Genomic DNA, 17,694 nt, shown 5'->3' on the forward strand with positions numbered 1-17,694 from the left:
AAAGTGAAATATCGAGAGGCCCCTCCCCGGGCAGTACTCACCAGGCCGCTGTAGCTGACGTTGTTCCCAACGATGCTGTTGTGGGTGGACACAACGATAAGGTTCTCGACGGCCAGCTGCAGCTCGTGGTTGGAGCAGGCGGTGCGCTGGTCCGGCCACCAGGGCGCGCCCATGCTCTCGTGCAGGATCCAGGCGTAGTCCGCGCCGAACATCCGCAGCCTGTAGGCCTCGCACAGGATCTGCGGGGCCAGCTCCTGCGAGAAGCTGCCGATGATGATGCGCGTGTCTGTCTCCTGTGGCGAAATAAGTACCATTTGTCATTTGTCATTCTTCGATTAGCCGGCCTGCTGCCCGCGCAGGACCTCCGCCCGGAGGCTTTCTCCGACAAATGAAGAAACATTTTTCTACGAAACTAAAGTCGAATGCTTGGTAATGAACTATCTGCCCAGAAATTTGGGAGGAAGCCAGCCAGGACGTGGCTTCAAACTAGGTGCAAGGAACTTAAAGAGTTCTGATAGTCTAACCCCTGAGGAAGGACATGCGAAGGATACTCACTCTCAGCAGCAGCAACTGCTCCTTAAAGTCGGTGGCTGCAAAGGTGATAGTGGCCGCGCAGGATATGTTGGCCGCCTCCAGCTCCGTCACCAGGTTGTTCACCGCCAGCGAGTGCACCTCCTCGTTCTGCGAGAAGGTGGTCACCGTGCCCCAGCCGAACTTCCTGATGAAAGCGATCCGCGCCGGGTTGTGCGAGGAATCCGGGGCCACGGTCCTGTAGAAGTACGGGAACTCCCGCCTGTCGCTCAGGGCCGGGGACGTCGAGCCGAAGGAGACCTGGTGGGTGGGTGAGTGGGTTCTTTACATATCTATCTGGCCCGTGCGGAGATGCTTAAAATGCAAGACATGCGGCCAAGAATCTGTCTCGCCCTCATGTGCCACTCCCCGAAACGAGCTCCATGCTCGTTTCACACACGCGTAGACTAAATGAAACATCAAAGGCCAAATGCAAATGTCCCGAGTCCCGCCTCCCGACTCCCGACTCCGGATCCAGAACCACGCTTTTAAGTGAATTTGTGGACCTCATAATTTGTGAGCTGTGGAAATGTTTATGGCTCAAAGGTTTATGGGATGAAGCTGTTCCTAGTGCTGGTTCTGGGAGCCGAGAGCCGGGAATCGGGATTGGCATTTTCCAGGCATTTATGCTAATCGAGCGTGGCACGTGAGTTGATTAGATTTTTGAGAAATTGCCCGATTCTGGCACGGGCTGGAGCCAAGGGCTGGAGAATATTTGCATTTTAATCAGCCTCAGATGCCAATGACTCACCTGCACGATGTTCCAATAGGGCACCACCTTCGCCAGGCTCTCGGTGACCTCCGAGCAGGCGGATCCCAGCAGCATCACCATCCGCGTTGAGGGCTGTGTGTAGATGGCGTGAAAGAAGCGATCCACGCCCACTCCAGGATCGCACTAGATGCCAGGAAGATAAAGTCAGTACCAGGCAAGGCAAGTACTGGGGGCAAGGACTCGTTTCGCCGCCATAAAAAGGCGGCGAGATGGGGCAATAAACATTTTTAAAATGTCGACTTTGATAGAGACACAGCCAGCCGGAGGAGATGCGACTCCAGATATGACTGTCGTGCGGCGGAGCGGGCATATGCATACACTGGGAGAAATGCTTAAGAGTATCTGCCTCTCAGAGGAGGGCGAAACTCTTAGGCTTTCTCCCAGTGCCTCTGTTTTTTGATACATTTGCTTGCCCCATCAAAAGCGGCAAGGACTCATCGCAATAAAAGCGCCAAGACCGACTGTTGACGACATACTTGCCCCTCCTTTTGGGGCAAGACCGCAGCTGCTCTCCGCTCCGCTCCCCTCCGCCCCACTCCGACCTGGCTGCAGATTTTCTTATTAAGTTTTAATGTTCCACGCGCTACTAAATTAAAATTCAATTTCTTAATGGAGCCCAGCCGAGCCGCCTAGGAGGTACAGCTGGTGCCAAGGAATGCCGAGAATGCCAGCCTCTTACCTGCGTGTCGTTGGTGACCAGCTCCAGGGTGTAGCCGGGGAGCAGGCGCTTCCGGTTGATGTGCTCCACGGCCATGGTGGCGGCGCCCAGCTCGCTCAGGCCGTCGGGACGCGGGCCCCGGGACGTGGACAGCTCGAAGAGGCCGAGCAGGACGATCTTGCCGTGGTTGCGCTGCACCTCGGCCGGCGACATGCGGCGCTCGCTCTCGAAGACCTGGTTGACCTTCAGGTAGCGCTGCCGCTGGGGCGGGCTGGCCGGCAGGGGGTGGTGGGAGGCGTTGGTGCTGCCGGGCAGGTTGCTGGACGAGTTGAGGCGCTGCTGGCGGCGCTTGACTTTCGTCCGCTTGTACTTCCACTCGGACCGGGGGGACAGCACCTTCCACAACTCCTTGCTGGATGCTTGGCTGGTCGCTCCTCCTGCTTTTGGCTTCTGTGGCTGCTCTGTGATGGTGCTAATTGAGGCGCCCGGCTTAATTGCCTCGATGCCCAGGACCTGCCGCTCGGCCGACGACTCCATGCCAGCTGCGGCGGCCGTGGCCCAGGCCAGGGCCAGGAACAGGCCCAGCCCCACGGCCACCGGCCACTGGCCGTATCTGGCCCTCCGGTGAGTTATGCGCATCCCGTCGGCAACGGCCTCTGGCCCATTAATCACCCGGGCATTTGAACCGGGGACTATCGGAGGCTGCAGCGATGGGCTCCACTCGCGCCACTCGAATAATATATATCGCCTTTTTATGCACTCTGACGACAGGATACGCTTATCGTTTCTCTTCCGCTCCTGGCTGCTGCCTCCTGGCTGCTGGCTGTTGGTTCCTGCCTCCGTATCGGCGTCAGGTTTATCGCCCTTTTATTGGCCTCACTTCTGCTCGCATTCTGTATCTCCTGGCCGGGATTCGCTGGGCCAAGTACGGGCTCATAAAAATATGCAATGCCTGCGGCTTCCCGATGGGCCGATTGACACAAAACACGGAGAGAAATTACACTCTAACTCGGCACTTGAACTTGTCGATTTCACTGCGATTTAGTCACTTGTTTTTGAATTAAGCGGTAGAGTATGGAGTATCTGGTTGTTAACTATCAACTATTGCTTAAGGACCAAGGATGAAACTGATTCGAGGATGGAATTCGTAAAAAAACTGGATAAAAAATCGATTTCTGCGATGTGCCGAAGGAGGAGGAGTCAGAAATGGCCAATTTTCCAGTTGAAAAGGATTAAGATGGAAGCTGGAGACTTCGATGAAATGGACACGCCCTCGCCACCCAGGACCCCCCATAAGCGCCTCTCACACCCCCCAGTCAGAGGCAAAGCCCCTTTGTTGTGTGGCTGCCACTTGGCCATTATTTTTTATGCTAATGGCCAAACATTTTGCGCTTTCATTGCGGGCTTTTGGGCTACTTTTTGTCGAGTCTCACGCGCCACAGATTTCAGTGAGCGTTTCCCTCTGTATGCGCGTATGCATAATTGTTTCGAGATTACCGACTTGCAGTCCCCCTCCCTCGGACTGGCAGAGTCCCCCTGGCAGTGCGCCTTCTAGCGCCACTCACCCACACCCACTTTATGGACGCTTTCTTCTCTTTATTCGCGCTTTCTGCCTTTCTTGTCGCACGCTCCTCCTTCGGCTGGCGCTTAAAATAACTTTTTGGCCCATTTTGCCAGAGCCCCCTGCTCAGTGGCAGTGGCAGACGCAGTGGCAGCTCACTCCTCCACCTGCCCCCGGGCGTGGGTCCTCCTCTGTTGACGTTTGCTCCCTCTTTTCTGCTTTATTTAACCCCTTGCACTGGACCACTACAAAGCTACACTGCTGCTAGCTCACTGGGGGTATCCATCTCTCGTGTTCGAAAGAAAGTGCACTGGAGAAAGTGGCCAGCAGACTCTGTTCCTCAAGTTCTACAGTCTACAAAGCTAATCCCAAACATAAAGTTTGAAATACTTGTCCCAGACTATTCATTAATTGGCAGTTGAAACAGTTGAAGTTCTACTTTTCCCAGAGGATTATAGTCGCAGTGCATGTTTATTTGTGTATATGAATATTTAGCCACTGCTCGGCACTCCTCCGGTCCTTTCTATTATTCTGCCATATTTTAAACCTGCACTTATTTATGGCCATGTGTGTGCCGGCCCCCTTCCAGCCCCCGGCCAGCGCCAGCGCCCGCTTCAGTTGTTATTTTCATGCTTGACATAAATTATGCAAAATGCTGGCTGCATTTGTAATTCTGATTCCAGTTTTCGCTGCTTGTCGTATGTAAACAGCACAACGGCAGCAGCTGCAGGACTGTGGGTGGCAGTGGCAGGGAGTGGAGTTTTTAGTTTTTTAGCCAGTTTCAGAGTGGAGGGCCCTGAGTGCGGCAAGTGCTAGTTGCCCATTCAGAGATTCCAGAGATGCGATGTCAGAATGGCTGATGCGATTTGTTATGCAGCCAATGCTCATCGCAGCCAAGTGGAGGGGAAGCGCTTTTGGGGACTTCCTCTGGGATAACCACAGACAATGCAGATCCGATTCTTCACTCAACTGGCCCACTATCTAATGTCACAGTCTCAGGATCTGGGCTTTGTGGGAAATTGCATTCATAAATATTGCGACACGCTCTCACAGATTTACACTCGACCGCCCACAATGACAACTTATTGGCGTTTGAAAGGCCCTGCCACACACATTCCGGCCGTAATTTAATTTGTTTCATTTACTTGTCCATTTTGGACGCACGAGCCACGAATCACGACTTGCCGCACAGGTGCCTGGCTGGGACTTGCGAGGGAAGTTCGCACCGAGAAGGACACGCCACCGACGAGCTCCGAACCCCGACTGTTGGCCGCCGTTGAAGCTGGGCCGCTTTTATCAGCCAGCAGCTCGGTTGAAAGGCATCCTTCGAGGAGGCTGCGGCCTCAACCGGAGATGCCTTCAACCAGAGAGGGCGCTCTCGGGGCGGCAGGGCGCCTGCGCCGCAAAAGGGCGCCAAAAACTTCATTCATGAAACCTGCGGGGGCCGCCAGCGAGAAGCAACAAGCTGCGACAATTGAAATTCGCTGGCAAAGTTTAACTTTAAATTATGCAAATTAATTCCCAGCGTAAAACTAAAAAATTTGCAACTGTTTTAATGAAAAATTCATTTACATCCCGGTCCGGAAAGGAGGCTGGCGGACGGAGGGAAGTGGTGTTGGCAGCTGTCGGTTCGGATAGAGTCTCAGGACGAGCGCGAGGACACTCTTAATTATGGCTGCACTGAACCGGCAGTGCCTAGACCCCCAGCCAGGAACTGAAATGTTTAACATTTCTGGGGCGGAAGGCTGCAAAACTTTTCCACCCAAGCTGGCCCGAGCTTCCTCCTCCTCTGGGCTGGCTGTCGAGCTGCAATGGGAAATAATTTGATTTGATTGCTGCTGCCCATCCATTTCCTTTTCGCTTTCAGTTGCTTGCCATTCAAAAAATTGTAATTAATTTTCAGGGCCCCAGTCCCCATCCAGAAGTTGGATTTATTTGGAGCAATGCTGGCTAGGAATGGATCCTGCCAATCCATTTGCAAAAATGATTCAATCGACTTCCAGGGCACAACAATAAACATCACTGAACTGGAGTATCTGGGACATCCATTCTGAGCAAGGTGCCTGGGCAAGTACTGCGATTATCGCCATTTGACTTGGCACTCGAGTCTCCCCGGCGCCATTCCATGCAAATTTGATGACATCTAGCAGGCAACTCCTCCTCCGACCAGGACCTACTGCCAGATACTGCCACAATGCACTGCCTGGGGACTGGGTACTGGGTACTGGGTACTGGGTACTGGGGTCGGGATTGGATTGCGACTTTTGTTTGGGTCCCTTTCGGCTGAAGTTGGCAAATAAAATGCAATTACACCGCAAAACTCAATTCCAAGTGTCAAAAAGTTGCGCTGCACTTAAGAAGTTAGCGATGATGCGACTTTCCCAGCCCCTTTCCCTTTCCCCCTTCACAGCTAAAAGCCAAAGTTGAGCCACAAAGCGGATTAGGATGTCTATTCCTGGGGCCGGAACAGGCCCGAATAAATCTGGAATATGACTTGCAACACGACAGGCCGGTGGCAGGCGGCAGGCGGCGCTCCGGATAATTTATGGACCGAATGGAGGATATATTGGCCGTGTTCTGTTTATGTTTCTCTCGGCTTGCCAACTAATTTGCCATCGAGAGGGAGGCCGGCCCAGTACAAGCTTCCATTTGCATTTTAAATGAGCGAGCTGGCTGGGAAACTTTTTACAATGGCACTTGAAGTTCTGCGGAGCTACCCTCGACCGGGTGTGCGGAATGTGTCTTGAAGGTGGCCCTTGGTACATTTTTTTTGTTTTTACTTTGCAAACAGAGCAAAGTGATTGTAAATAACAATATTCCACCTTTTTTTGAGGGAGATGAGCCTATTTATGAGGTCTTGGAGACGGCCTAGAAGTAATCTTTCGAAAGTAAGACATTTTTAAAGCCAAGTCTGTTATTTTAGAGTACCCTCAAGTCGGCTAAACTGACCTCTCTGTTGACAACTATTTGTTGTTCGCTCGTTTGTCTCGTTTGGTTCGTGTCCCGCTTTGTTTGCGGACACTTGGCAAATTGGCAGCTCGCAGCTGGCAGCCCGGCCGCCCGGCAGCCCGGCAGCCCGGCTGTGGCAAAAGTTCGAGCCTGCCGAGTCGAAACAATTTACACGTTCCGGTTGCTCTCGACTCTGTTACACACGGCGTATGCGTAATTTAGTGCTGCACACTTTGCGGCGCAAATTCGCACTTTTGTGACTTGTTTAGCCGTCCTTCGCCTGCCGCCCGCCGCCCTCTGCCTCGCCTCGACAGCACTTAAAATCAGAAATTCAATTATCTCACACACACGCACCTCCCATCCTGATGGTTAACCTTCAGCAGGCTCCTTAGAGGAGTAGGAGTAGGCAGGAGCTCCATTTCGCACGCTCCTTTCGCACCTGCGCTCCTTTTAAAGGTTGACAGAGTCAATTTTTGGACAGATCAGGTGGGGGAAAGTATGCAGATCCCACTGGCAGCTTTATTGTTCCCGGGGGCTTAGCTTCCCCCTAGCATAGACCCATGTCCTATGTCCAGATACGAATTTAAAGTTTCTCACTTGAATAATTGAATCTCTGGATCTCTCCCAATCCCCGTCTCATTCACGGCAATTTAATTATAATTTTCTTCTTTTCGGCCCTGGCCCAAAATTCATTATCGCCGGGCCAAATTAGCTTGAAAACAATTAACACCTGTTCGCCGGCTGCCGGCTGCCGGCTGCCGACTGCCGACTGCCCGCCCGCCTGATGCCTTCTGCCGGTGGCAGGCCACTTCAAAAACTAACACGGCCCGGGCCATTACCTCGTCCTAAGCCCTGCTTCCGTCACGCCGCCCCTAATGCCGTCGCATTCTAATGAAAAAAGTTGCACAAAAAACTTTTCAAATTACAACGGAAATCCGTGAAAATCCTTTTAACAAAGCACAACACGACCAGGTTGGTGGAGAAGGGCCCGTCGCTCCTCGCAGGGCTAGTGGAGCGGCGGAGAGGCTGCTGATGATGAGGCTGCTGATTATGATGGTGCTTTAAACAGGCATTGGCCCACATCTGCTGTGCCACCGAGCCACCGGGCCACCGGGCCACCTAGCCACCAATCCGACAGCACGTGCCGCCACCCACTGCAGAGCAAACCACTGCTGGCAGAACCACTGGCAGCCTGTCGTCCATTTTCATGTCGCGGTTTGCCAGAAAGGAGCAGGAGGAGGAGGTCCTGGACTGGTAAATTGATTTAGTCGCCGCTTGGCGGGACTGTGACGGGAAATTAAAGAGGAAGCTGCCGGGATTGGCTGGAACTACTAATTGATGGGTTGCCTACCCATTAGTTGCAAATTAGTCACACATAGGTCCTTGACAGAGGACCTGCCAGTCCTACGCTTACTATCGCTTTTACAGAAAGGATTCATTTATCAAAAAAGTGATTCCATCCGATGATATGAAGTATTTGCTTCTAGGAGCTCTGTAAGCTCTCCCAGCACCCCAATCCTTGCTCCTTCTGCAAATACCTCCACGCACCTTAAAAAGTTTATTTATTGACTGTGGTTGCGACAGGACCTCCCTCCACCCCCCAGCAGCCGCTGCCGGCGGGAAACTTTCAACTTTTAATGAAAAATATTCAATTTTTCAGGTGTTGCAAATATTTAACATTCGGATACCTTTCGCGGAGGTCTTGGGTCGGGGTGGAGGATGCGTGGCTCCCCCCCTTTTAAATTTCCCCCCTGAAACCCACCCCCGGCAGCTGCGGTTAGTGAGTGGTTTTTGTGCCAAAGAGCTCCCGCCGACGAAAAAATACAGAGCTCTGGCTCCGAAGCGCTTTAAATGTTAATTAAGAGCGGGGAAGAATCGGATAATTTGCAAGCGCTGGCCCCTGCATCGCTGGCCCGGTTAATTGGATTAGGTTCCGTTTGAAAGTTAACGTTTTCGGGTTTTCCCGCCGAATCGAATTAGCCCCGTCCAAGCCCGTGAAAAACCCGGCCGAAACAAATCCACAATCGCATTTGTCCTGGCTGTCGTCCTTCCTGTCGCGGAGGCCGCAGAGTGAAGTTTATTTGATTTGGCGAGCGATCGGGACTCTAACTCGATTTGGCTGCCAGTCCTGGCCTGGTTGGTTGCACTTTTCCGAGGCGATTCCGGGATGGGAGGTGATACCGAGTGATCACTGTGGGCACTTCACCCGCCGCGACGCGTCGACTGCCGGATGCTGGGAGGAACGCCTCCTTTTATAGCCAAGGAGCATCCTTCAACCGCTTTCAACCAGCCACACGCCGGCTCTCTTGGCCCGACCGGCGCTCTCTCCGCGACCTCCTCCGGGTGCCGGTTGTAAACAAGGCCCAGCTGTTGCCGGAAGCCCCACTCGCATTTGGCCAAGAACCCCTCTAGCCCGGACACCAACCACTTTGTGGCACCGCCATAAAAGCCACGGCGCCATAATCGAGCCCCAAAGTCGGCTATAAACGGGCCCCGCTCTCCCGACCGGGCCAGGGCGCATGAGCCTTTCCCCAGAGGGGGCCAAAGGATGTGCGAGCGGGACGCACCGTAAACAAACGAAGCAACAGCCTGCTCGGCTCCACTCGCCCGCATCTTCCGTCTCACGCGGAAAAGAGACGGGTCGTAAACAAAGACAGCTGTCTGTGGTGTCATTGTACTGCCTGCCGCCCAGGCGGGGTCTCCGAAAGCACTCGGAAAGCACTGCGAGGAATCCGCTCGCAATCTGCGCCACCAGCGGAGCAGCGGCGCTCCGTCGAGCGGTTGAGTGGGTCAGGTGCAAGCGTCCCCCCGATGCGCGTGACTCTGCCCCAGGTAGTGCACTGCGAGAAACGAACTAGGCAATTTGGTAGAGGATCTCCATAGGATAGGGTCTTCTTCAAAGGCTGAAATGGGCCTGAAAGTCCACTCTCATCTAATCGCTGGGGGAGCTTCTGTTGGGGCTCTGTAGAAAGCCATTTTTAGAGGCGCTGCTGACGTCTCCTGTCTCCTGGCTCTTCCGCCTACTGACCTCTAATTGGCTTCTGGCGGCTCAATCGCCCACCCCCCATCTTACATAAGTCGGATCCAATCGAGCACGCAATGGTCCCCCGGTTCAGGGCCTGAGAGCTGATGTATTATGGAAATTGCCAGTCCTCAGGCCCAGTAATCACTCGAGGCCAAACTGACTCGCTTATTTATTTAATTTCGAGAGAGGCCTCTGCACCTGCAGTTCCCTAATTAAAATGACCAATTTGAGGAATTATTAGATGTGTGCGTGATGCCTCGGCGGGCTTCTTGGTTCGCACCCTTTGGGGTGCAATTTTCCCATTAGGCTCTCTGGTCTCTAGTAGTAGCAATAACAGAATGATTTACGCAATTTGCGAGAGAAGAGCCCCCAGAAGAATTGCTCTTTTGGGGGAAGATTCTAGAGAGCGACTAAGAAAGCAGAGGCCTAAGCATTGGAGGCCTAAATAATAATGATGTGACCTCTTGTGTACGATATTCCCTTCATACCTTAATTGAACTGTTTAGAATCTCAAGATCTCTATCTTTTAAGAAGTATCTTCTATTCGATTCCCCTCTAGAGCAGCACTCCTGGCATGTGTTGGCACTCGTATCCGCTTTAGGCAATTCATTTCACGATTTAAAGTGTGTCAAAGTGCATTAAACAATTGTCGTTTGTTTTCGGGTGTCGGAATGTGGGGCCAGCGGCGTCAGGGTGCCAGGGCGAGGCCGGGCGAGGTGATATAACGGAGGCAGATGGGGCTCTTTGGCGTCATTAAGGCTCTCTCGCTCTTTTTCTGCCCCACCAGCGAAAGACCAAAGACTAGACCAGAGACCAGAGACTACAGACCAGAGACTAGAGAACTGAGAAACCCTTCCGCACAAAGTGAAAACGAAACGTTGCAAAAACAAAGCCAAAGAAATGTGCTTTCTGGCCGCCGCTGACTAAATTAAATTTATTTCTCACTTTCCGTTCAATTGCCGAGCTCAGCGGACACCGAGAAGCGATCTCCTAGAAGCTATTGCTCAAGAGACACAGCTATTACCCGCTCAGCGCGGAACGGCCAGTTAAAAGCGTGTAGCATCCGTCGATCGCCGGGCAGTTAAGTCCGGAGCGTGTCCTGTTCCGGTTACGGTTTCGACTCCAATTCCGGTTCCGTGTGGCGTCAGTGTTTAGGTACTAATGGTGTGCTGTTTTAGAACCAAGATAGAGCTAGTTATCCCACAGATCCTCTGCCCAAGTCCTTGAATTCGTCATGGCACAGTCACTTTATTCCGAGAACCAGGCGGAACGACCCTGCCCGATTATTCACATTCTTACTTAAGGTGGGGTCTTCGCCGCCGGTTCTTCCCTGACTTGTCTTCCCCCACATAACAGCCCACATAACCGCGCCAGAGGCCTAGAAGCGGGCGGCCGAAGAACAACTTAAGCCCTCTTGTTCGCCATTTGCATTGTGATTCATGGCATAATTCGATTTGCCAGGCCCCCCTCTATCTTACTAAGACGCCAGAAATAGAGTTTCCACTTCCCCGAGTTCCCTGCTCGCTCGGCGATGTCGCGTCTTAGTAGGCAGTCCTTGAACCAGAGCCAGGTAACAGCTGAGCCTCTAACGCCCTGCCCCTCTCCAGCACCCGTCTCTTCACCCGTTGAACTACAGGTAGACAGCAATCCACTACAACGGCTACAGCGGTGCAGCGCATTCTGAAACTGTTGATGCAACGGCAGCAGAAGCTGCTGCGAAAGTTGTTCCAATTGACTGCCTTGGCAAAACGTTAATCATACGCAGTGGTGTACGGGAAGAACTCGAACCATCGAGCCAGAACTAGTGCGGAGTGAGTGCGGAGTGAGAGTCCACGCGAGGACACAGAGGATACTGCAAGGAGTGCCAGAAACCAGCTCCATCCTGGGTAATCTGTGGTTAATCGTGAAAGGTGAGCTCATCGGCAAGAAAGTTTGAAAGAGCAGAGCGAGGAGGGACCAGGGCCATAAATATAGTTATTAAATATACATTAGCCGCGAGAGGGCCAATTATTCCCATGATTATAAAGCTATTGATCCTTAATTCCTTACTCTACACGGAGGGAAAAGTGTCCTAACTATAACTAAGACTTGAACTATACTAAGAACTAAACTAACAATAAATATCATCCACTTACCTCATCCATTAAACAATTATTAATCTGAAAATAAATTTCTAGAATTAGCTAAGGCGTAAGAACTATATTTTTTTCAGTATAGGTCGTAGGTAGTAGGACTCCCTGACGTGCTTGGCGGTAATTTGTGAAAAGTTCTCACTGAGAACTAAAACAAACATGGGCTGAAATAAATAACCAATGAAATAAGGGAATGAAGAAGCGCTTCTCGGTTCTCCTTGGCCTTTCTCCCGGCCAATGTCAAGTTCATGCCAGCCCGGCCCGTACTATCGGATACACGGATACCCAGATACCCAGAGCCAGGGGAAGTGCCAATAAATTTTCTGGCAGCCAGCAAAAAATCAAAGCAGAGCTGACAGCAAAAAGTCGCAACTCGTCGCCGCAATTATCTTAATTATCCGCCAGAGACAGAGATCATTGCACGTAGGACTCTGGCGACTGGCAACTGGGAATGCAGATGCGAATCGCAATATGACAGCCGAATTCGGCCGGATCGCGGCAGACGCAGAACGTTTTGTTTTGTGACCGGCAGTCGGCCGGCCAGCCAACCAGCCAGCCAGGCCAACCAGTTAAAAATAGAGCTGCCCTATTGATTTGGCCCACTGCCCGAGAGATGGGCGCAGGAGGCGTGGCTGGGACTGGGTCTGAGGCGGGGGACTCTACATGATTTATGAATGACAGCTAACAAGGCGCACTCTGGCGGATCGATAAATGGCTTTTAGCGGCCACCCTTTCGCCGACTTATCGGCCGGGAGGACCTCCTCCTCCTCCTTTATCCCCAATCCCTACTGTTGGCCGACAAGGACATTGCCAGAAAACTGCCAAGTCACTTTAATCGATTACCACTGCCATTAAATCGGAATAAGTGTGGTTTTTCTAGAACTTTCTAAACAAACAAGTATTTGATTTATATATTTTCGAATTAGTTTCAAAGAAATGTTTTCTAGAAAGCCAGTTTTAAGTTATGGCTTCTAAAACATAATTTCTCCCAGTGCCTGATAATACGTAATCGTCCTTTTTAAGCGGAATTTTCCGCTTTGAGATAATTACGTAGTGCCAGCTCGAGTGCGTGCGGTGTCAGAGTCCTTTCTCCTTTCTCCGATTCAGTTTCCATTTCGTTTTCACTTCCCAGCCGGAACACGAGATGCCATAACAGGAGAGGCGAGCGCTTCAGGACTATTATGGCCCTCGACTCCGGCCGGAGAGCCCGAACATTAAAAGCACAGCCCGCCGGGAGAGTCGGCCATTCGCAGGAGCAAGCTTCAAGTGGAAGGTCGTGTTCAGAGGAGCCACACAGGAGTCGCGCGTACAGAGAGCACCACGGCGGAGGAAAAGAGAAGGATAAATAGTGAAAACGAAAGCGGAAGGACGGACAGCGCCAGTGACGAATCTTAAAAGCGAGACCAGCGAGCAGTAAAGGTCCTTTTCATAAAGTTCCAAAGAACAGGAGCTCCGAGGATTCGCGAGGCGGAGAAGTATCCCTGACACAGTTTCCACTTGCCTGGGCAAGGAACTGCAGTGACCCCCGCCTGACCCGACACCCGACATCCGAAAAATCGATTCCCCTGCAAGAAGGTGTCGAGAAAAGTGCAACTAGGTCCCCAGAGCGAGAGAAAGCCACCTCGAAGGTCACGTTCTGCGAGTCCAGCTTCAGCTCGCGCTTGAATTCCGGAAGCGGCAGCCACCAAAGCCACTACAACGGAGCCGCTAACCCACCAACCACAACGCCGCAGCGAGGAAGACCCGGCCAGAGGCGAACCTCAGACGCCGCCGAGCAAAAAAAAGACGACGCCGCACCGGTAGGAGGCCACCAGGAGCCCCACCACCAGGAGCCGCAGGAATGGCCTACCTAATCAACATCCTCAAGTTCAATGTGAAGTACTTAAAAAATCAATAACTGGACACGCGACAGACCATCCCAGAAGCATCCCAGTCCGCTAGAACTTGCAGCAGCAGTGTTTCCGATTCCGATTCCGAATCCGCCGACTCCCACTCGAGGCTTGCTCTCTCTATATCCGTCCCTTTCCATCTTCCATCGTTCCCTCTCGCTCTCCTTTCGTCCGCCCACTGGCTCCTCTCGCAGGCGTAGGCATTCTCGAATCGAACTCAGTTCCCGAATCGAACTTGGCTGCATATTGGCCGGCGTCCGTGCCTCGCTCTGCTGCGCGCCGCCTTCTGTGGCGCCTCCGCGGACAATGGAAGGATCTGGGAAATTTTCAGATTACCTCTTCGCCAAAATGGGTCCCCCCACCGCCACCGAGCTGCCCCCGAAGACCACCGAGTGCAGCGACGCCCCTGTCGAGCTCACCGGGTACCGCCGCTGGCTGAGCGACAATCTGATGCTCCTGGTGACCCTCTCCGGAGTGCTGCTCGGCGTAGTCCTGGGTGAGTTTCCATTTCCATTCCACTACAGTGTCTTCAATACTCTGGGAACTGTCTAATACGCTCTCCTCTCCCTAAAAGGACTCTCGCTGCGACCGCTGCACTTGCACGGGGACTCCATCATGCTGATTTCGTATCCCGGAGAGCTCTTCATGCGCGTACTGAAGCTGATGATCCTGCCCCTGGTCATCTCCAGCCTGATCGCCGGATCGGCCAGCCTGAACGCCAAGATGAACGGCAAGATTGCGCTTCGCACGCTGGTCTACTTCGCCAGCACTTCCTTCTTCAACGCTGCTCTGGGAATCGCTCTCGTCCTGCTCATCCATCCTGGCAATCCGGACTTGCACAACGCGGAGGACCGCTCCACGGACAAGCGGGCAGTGAACTTGCTCGACAGCCTCCTGGACTTGGGCAGGTGAGTGGGATTGAAGGCCAAGTCTCTGAAAACCTGTTGAGTCTGTGCAGTGGCGCCATCTAGGTGTGAGAGTTGTAGTTTATGCTTAAGCAAGGTTCCAAACCACATCTCTGCCACTACAGTCTTGTACTGTCTTCCCCAGAAACGTATTCCCGGACAACCTGTTCCAGGCCTCCATCCAGCAGGCCCACACCGTCTACCTCCCGAAACCGGGCATCGCACACGCCTTCAATGAGACGTTCAACGACACCCTGGTTTCCGGCGTGGAGGCCCAGCGGCAGGCGGAGGACCTGGCCGAGGAGGTGGTCTTGGTGCGGGACGTGCAGTACCGCAGCGGCACCAACACCCTGGGCATCGTGTTCTTCTGCCTCGTGTTCGGCACCTTCCTGGGCACCATCGGCCAGAAGGGCCAGGTGGTGGTCGACTTCTTCGCCGCCATCTTCGAGGTGATCATGAAGATGGTCACCTGCGTCATGTGGCTCACTCCCGTGGGCATCAGCTCGGTCATCGCCGGCAAGATACTGAGCGTGGACGACCTGGGCCTGGTGATGTCCCAGCTGATGTGGTTCATCGTCACGGTGGCCCTCGGAGTGTTCATCTACCAGTTCGTCGTCATGCAGGCCATCTACTTTGTCGTCGTACGTCGGAATCCGTTCAAGTTCTATGCCGGACTCATCCAGGCCATGCTAACCGCCTTTGCCACGGCCTCAACGTGAGTTTCGCTATTCTCTGATATCTCTCTGTTTAGGGATTAGGGATCAGGGTTTTCTGAGTTCGACTTTCAACCGGAACTTTCTTAGAAGAAACTAAAGACTGGCACTAGATCCAACTTATTCTTCAGACTTTTAATTTTAATTTCTTAAAACTCATTCCTTTTTAAGGAATATTTTATTGTCTTCTGACATTAGCATATATTTTGAACATCCTGTCTAAGACTAGGAAGTAAGGACCTCGTTAAATGTGTCTTTTTTCTTCCTTCCGGTTTCGGCTGTTGCACTTTCCAATCCGATATCGCTTCCGACAAACCACAACCTTCACCACATCCTCTCGACCCTATTGCGATTCCGACTGCCACGCCCCTTAGCGCCGCCGCCTTGCCCATCACATTCCGCTGCATGAACGAGAAGCTGCGAGTGGACCCGCGCATCACCCGCTTCGTCCTGCCCATCGGCTGCAACATCAACATGGACGGCACGGCCCTCTACATCTCCGTGGCCTCGATCTTCATTGCCCAGATGAGCGGCATGGTGCTGGGATTCGGGGAGCTGCTCACAGTGCTCCTCACCGCCACGGCGGCCTCGATGAGTTCGGCCAGTGTTCCGAGTGCCGCTTTAGTGCTGCTCCTGGTGGTCCTCACCGCCATCGATGCTCCCGTGCAGGACGTGACGCTTCTCTTCGCCGTGGACTGGTTTGTGTGAGTATGAGATGGATGGAGGGCTCAGTCCGTGTAGTAACCACATCCCCTTTCCAGAGACCGCATCCGCACGACCAACAACATGCTGGGCGACTGCTACACCGCTGCCATAGTGGAGGAGCTCTCGCGGAAGGAGCTGATGGCCTTGGACGCAGCCTCCGTGAACTATCCGGTAAGGGATCTGCCATCAAAAGTTAGCAAGACATGGCATGTAACATCCTTTTTGCAGGACATGCCCGCTGGCACGCCAAACGGTCACAGCCACGACGGAGGCCTCTTGGAGGGGCAGACCGAGCTGACCATGACCGACTCGGTGGTGGTGGACATGAGCGCGGTGATGAACAACGTGAACCTGCAGCAGGAGCACAGCAACCGCAGGGTCTAGAGGAGCTCCCGATTCCAGATTTGTTCGTCAGAGAGCGCAGTCCCAGAACCACCAACAGCACCACCACCAGAACCACCACCACCACCACCGATGACTACTCACAATAATAGGAACCACCACAATAATTGAAGGACAACAACCACCCAGTGTTCCCCCACGATAGTTTTGATATACAGGATCTACAGAGGGCCGAACGGAGGCTGTCTGACGAACCCACCCGAATTGAATTTACCCTTTTGGACGAAAGTCGATAGCAATTACCAGACTTTGTATTAGAACTCACTCTCGTATTATTATCAGCGTAGGCACACCCACTGGAAGGACTTAGGAGGCTAGGAAGGATTGTGATCTGTCCCGGAACGATGTGCATAATCTATGGGTATTATATAATATATTACGTAAGCTCAGTTGTGATGGGGATTGGGATTCTGTTTGTCGCTTATTTGAACTTTATGTGTTGTGCGGGAGGGAGGGAGTTAGGGCCTATCGCAGGTTGTGTCAGGAGCTGGCCTAGGTTTAGTTATAGTTTAGTTCCCCATCAGTGATCCGATGACTTGGAGTTGGACTACCCACGATCACCACTCGAACGCTATTAATACCAGTAACTACCAAATATCGGTACCAATTATCACATACGCATCGTAGACTGACAGCAGACTTAGTAGCTTAGTTGTAGCGTTAACAGACATACTATACTATATGCATATATGCAACACTAATAACCGATACCGACATTCGAGATTTGTACTCAAGCATGCTCTGCATACAATAAATGCTATTATACCCATTCAGATTGGATTTGAAGTGGTGGGGCCATTGTGGGGTCATCTTAAGCTCTGCCTGGAGGTCACTCTTGCTTCTTTTCATCAAAAAATGATATATAATTCAAGACTATATCGTGTATGCTTCGCAAATGGACATTTCCCTATCAACGTGGCCATAAATCTAGCCCTGTTCGACGGCTGAGCCAACAGATCGAGCCACGGAATGAATCATCTCCGGGCCCAGTAACTCAACGCCTGCACTGCCGGCCCAGTGGTTTGCACAAGCGAGCCAAATCGGGTACATATAATTATATGGATACGGTCATAGGTGCATGTGCATATGAATGAGCGAATAAATTAAGAGTGGGTCTCTGGGGCTCTGGGGACAGAAGTGATACCTTACCAGACCATTGGACCTAATATTTTTGCATTTCCAGACTATCCTGTCGATTGTTTGAGGCTATGGATATCAGATCCGCTTCGCTTTTCGACTTGCCGCCCTGTCAGGCGTCAATCCATATCGCGGACCTCTGGAACAGCAGCCTCTAGAACTGCACCGAACTGCAGTTGACTCTGAAGCCCCACTCCGAGACAGGTGAATGAAATCGGCAGCGGCGGGCAGACAATAAGCAAATGAGCTGCGAGCTGCGAGCTGAGGTGGCTGTGT

At 52.5% G+C, this 17,694-nt stretch overlaps 2 protein-coding genes across 12 annotated transcripts in view; one reads left to right on the top strand and one right to left on the bottom strand.

Annotated features, from left to right (window-relative positions):
- The window catches only part of LOC6497844 (gamma-aminobutyric acid type B receptor subunit 2), a 31,657-nt gene extending 22,906 nt beyond the window's left edge, over positions 1 to 8,751 (bottom strand). For 4 of the 7 annotated variants that reach the window (XM_001961523.4, XR_006507487.1, XR_006507485.1 and 1 more), the window contains exons 1-5: positions 4,707 to 4,884; positions 2,022 to 3,127; positions 1,322 to 1,465; positions 556 to 831; positions 42 to 293 (exon numbers count right to left, since the gene is read on the bottom strand). In XM_001961523.4, coding sequence (XP_001961559.1) covers positions 42 to 293; positions 556 to 831; positions 1,322 to 1,465; positions 2,022 to 2,639 — 1,290 coding nt within the window. In that variant the 5' untranslated portion in view covers positions 2,640 to 3,127; positions 4,707 to 4,884. Of the gene's footprint in view, positions 1 to 41; positions 294 to 555; positions 832 to 1,321; positions 1,466 to 2,021; positions 3,128 to 4,706; positions 4,885 to 8,620 lie in introns of those variants that run through there. The other 3 variants (XM_044716445.1, XM_032451895.2, XM_032451896.2) reach the window with 3 other exon arrangements.
- Positions 8,752 to 10,469: 1,718 nt separating this feature from the next.
- LOC6497691 (excitatory amino acid transporter) lies at positions 10,470 to 17,050 on the top strand. 5 transcript variants are annotated; one of them, XM_032451898.2, is made up of 8 exons: positions 10,470 to 11,105; positions 11,172 to 11,445; positions 13,888 to 14,052; positions 14,131 to 14,464; positions 14,607 to 15,176; positions 15,549 to 15,878; positions 15,936 to 16,050; positions 16,108 to 17,050. In XM_032451898.2, exons 3-8 carry the CDS (start codon positions 13,905 to 13,907, stop codon positions 16,261 to 16,263), a joined length of 1,653 nt encoding a protein of 550 aa, XP_032307789.1. In that variant the 5' UTR covers positions 10,470 to 11,105; positions 11,172 to 11,445; positions 13,888 to 13,904; the 3' UTR covers positions 16,264 to 17,050. The 5 variants fall into 5 exon arrangements, with proteins under 5 accessions (XP_032307789.1, XP_014761792.1, XP_014761791.1 ...); XM_014906306.3 differs by having other exon boundaries at positions 10,470 to 10,690; positions 11,143 to 11,445; XM_014906305.3 differs by having other exon boundaries at positions 10,470 to 10,690.
- Positions 17,051 to 17,694: the final 644 nt, after the last annotated feature.

This window comes from Drosophila ananassae, chromosome 3R (assembly GCF_017639315.1).
Source record: "Drosophila ananassae strain 14024-0371.13 chromosome 3R, ASM1763931v2, whole genome shotgun sequence".
Lineage (NCBI taxonomy): Eukaryota > Metazoa > Arthropoda > Insecta > Diptera > Drosophilidae > Drosophila > Drosophila ananassae.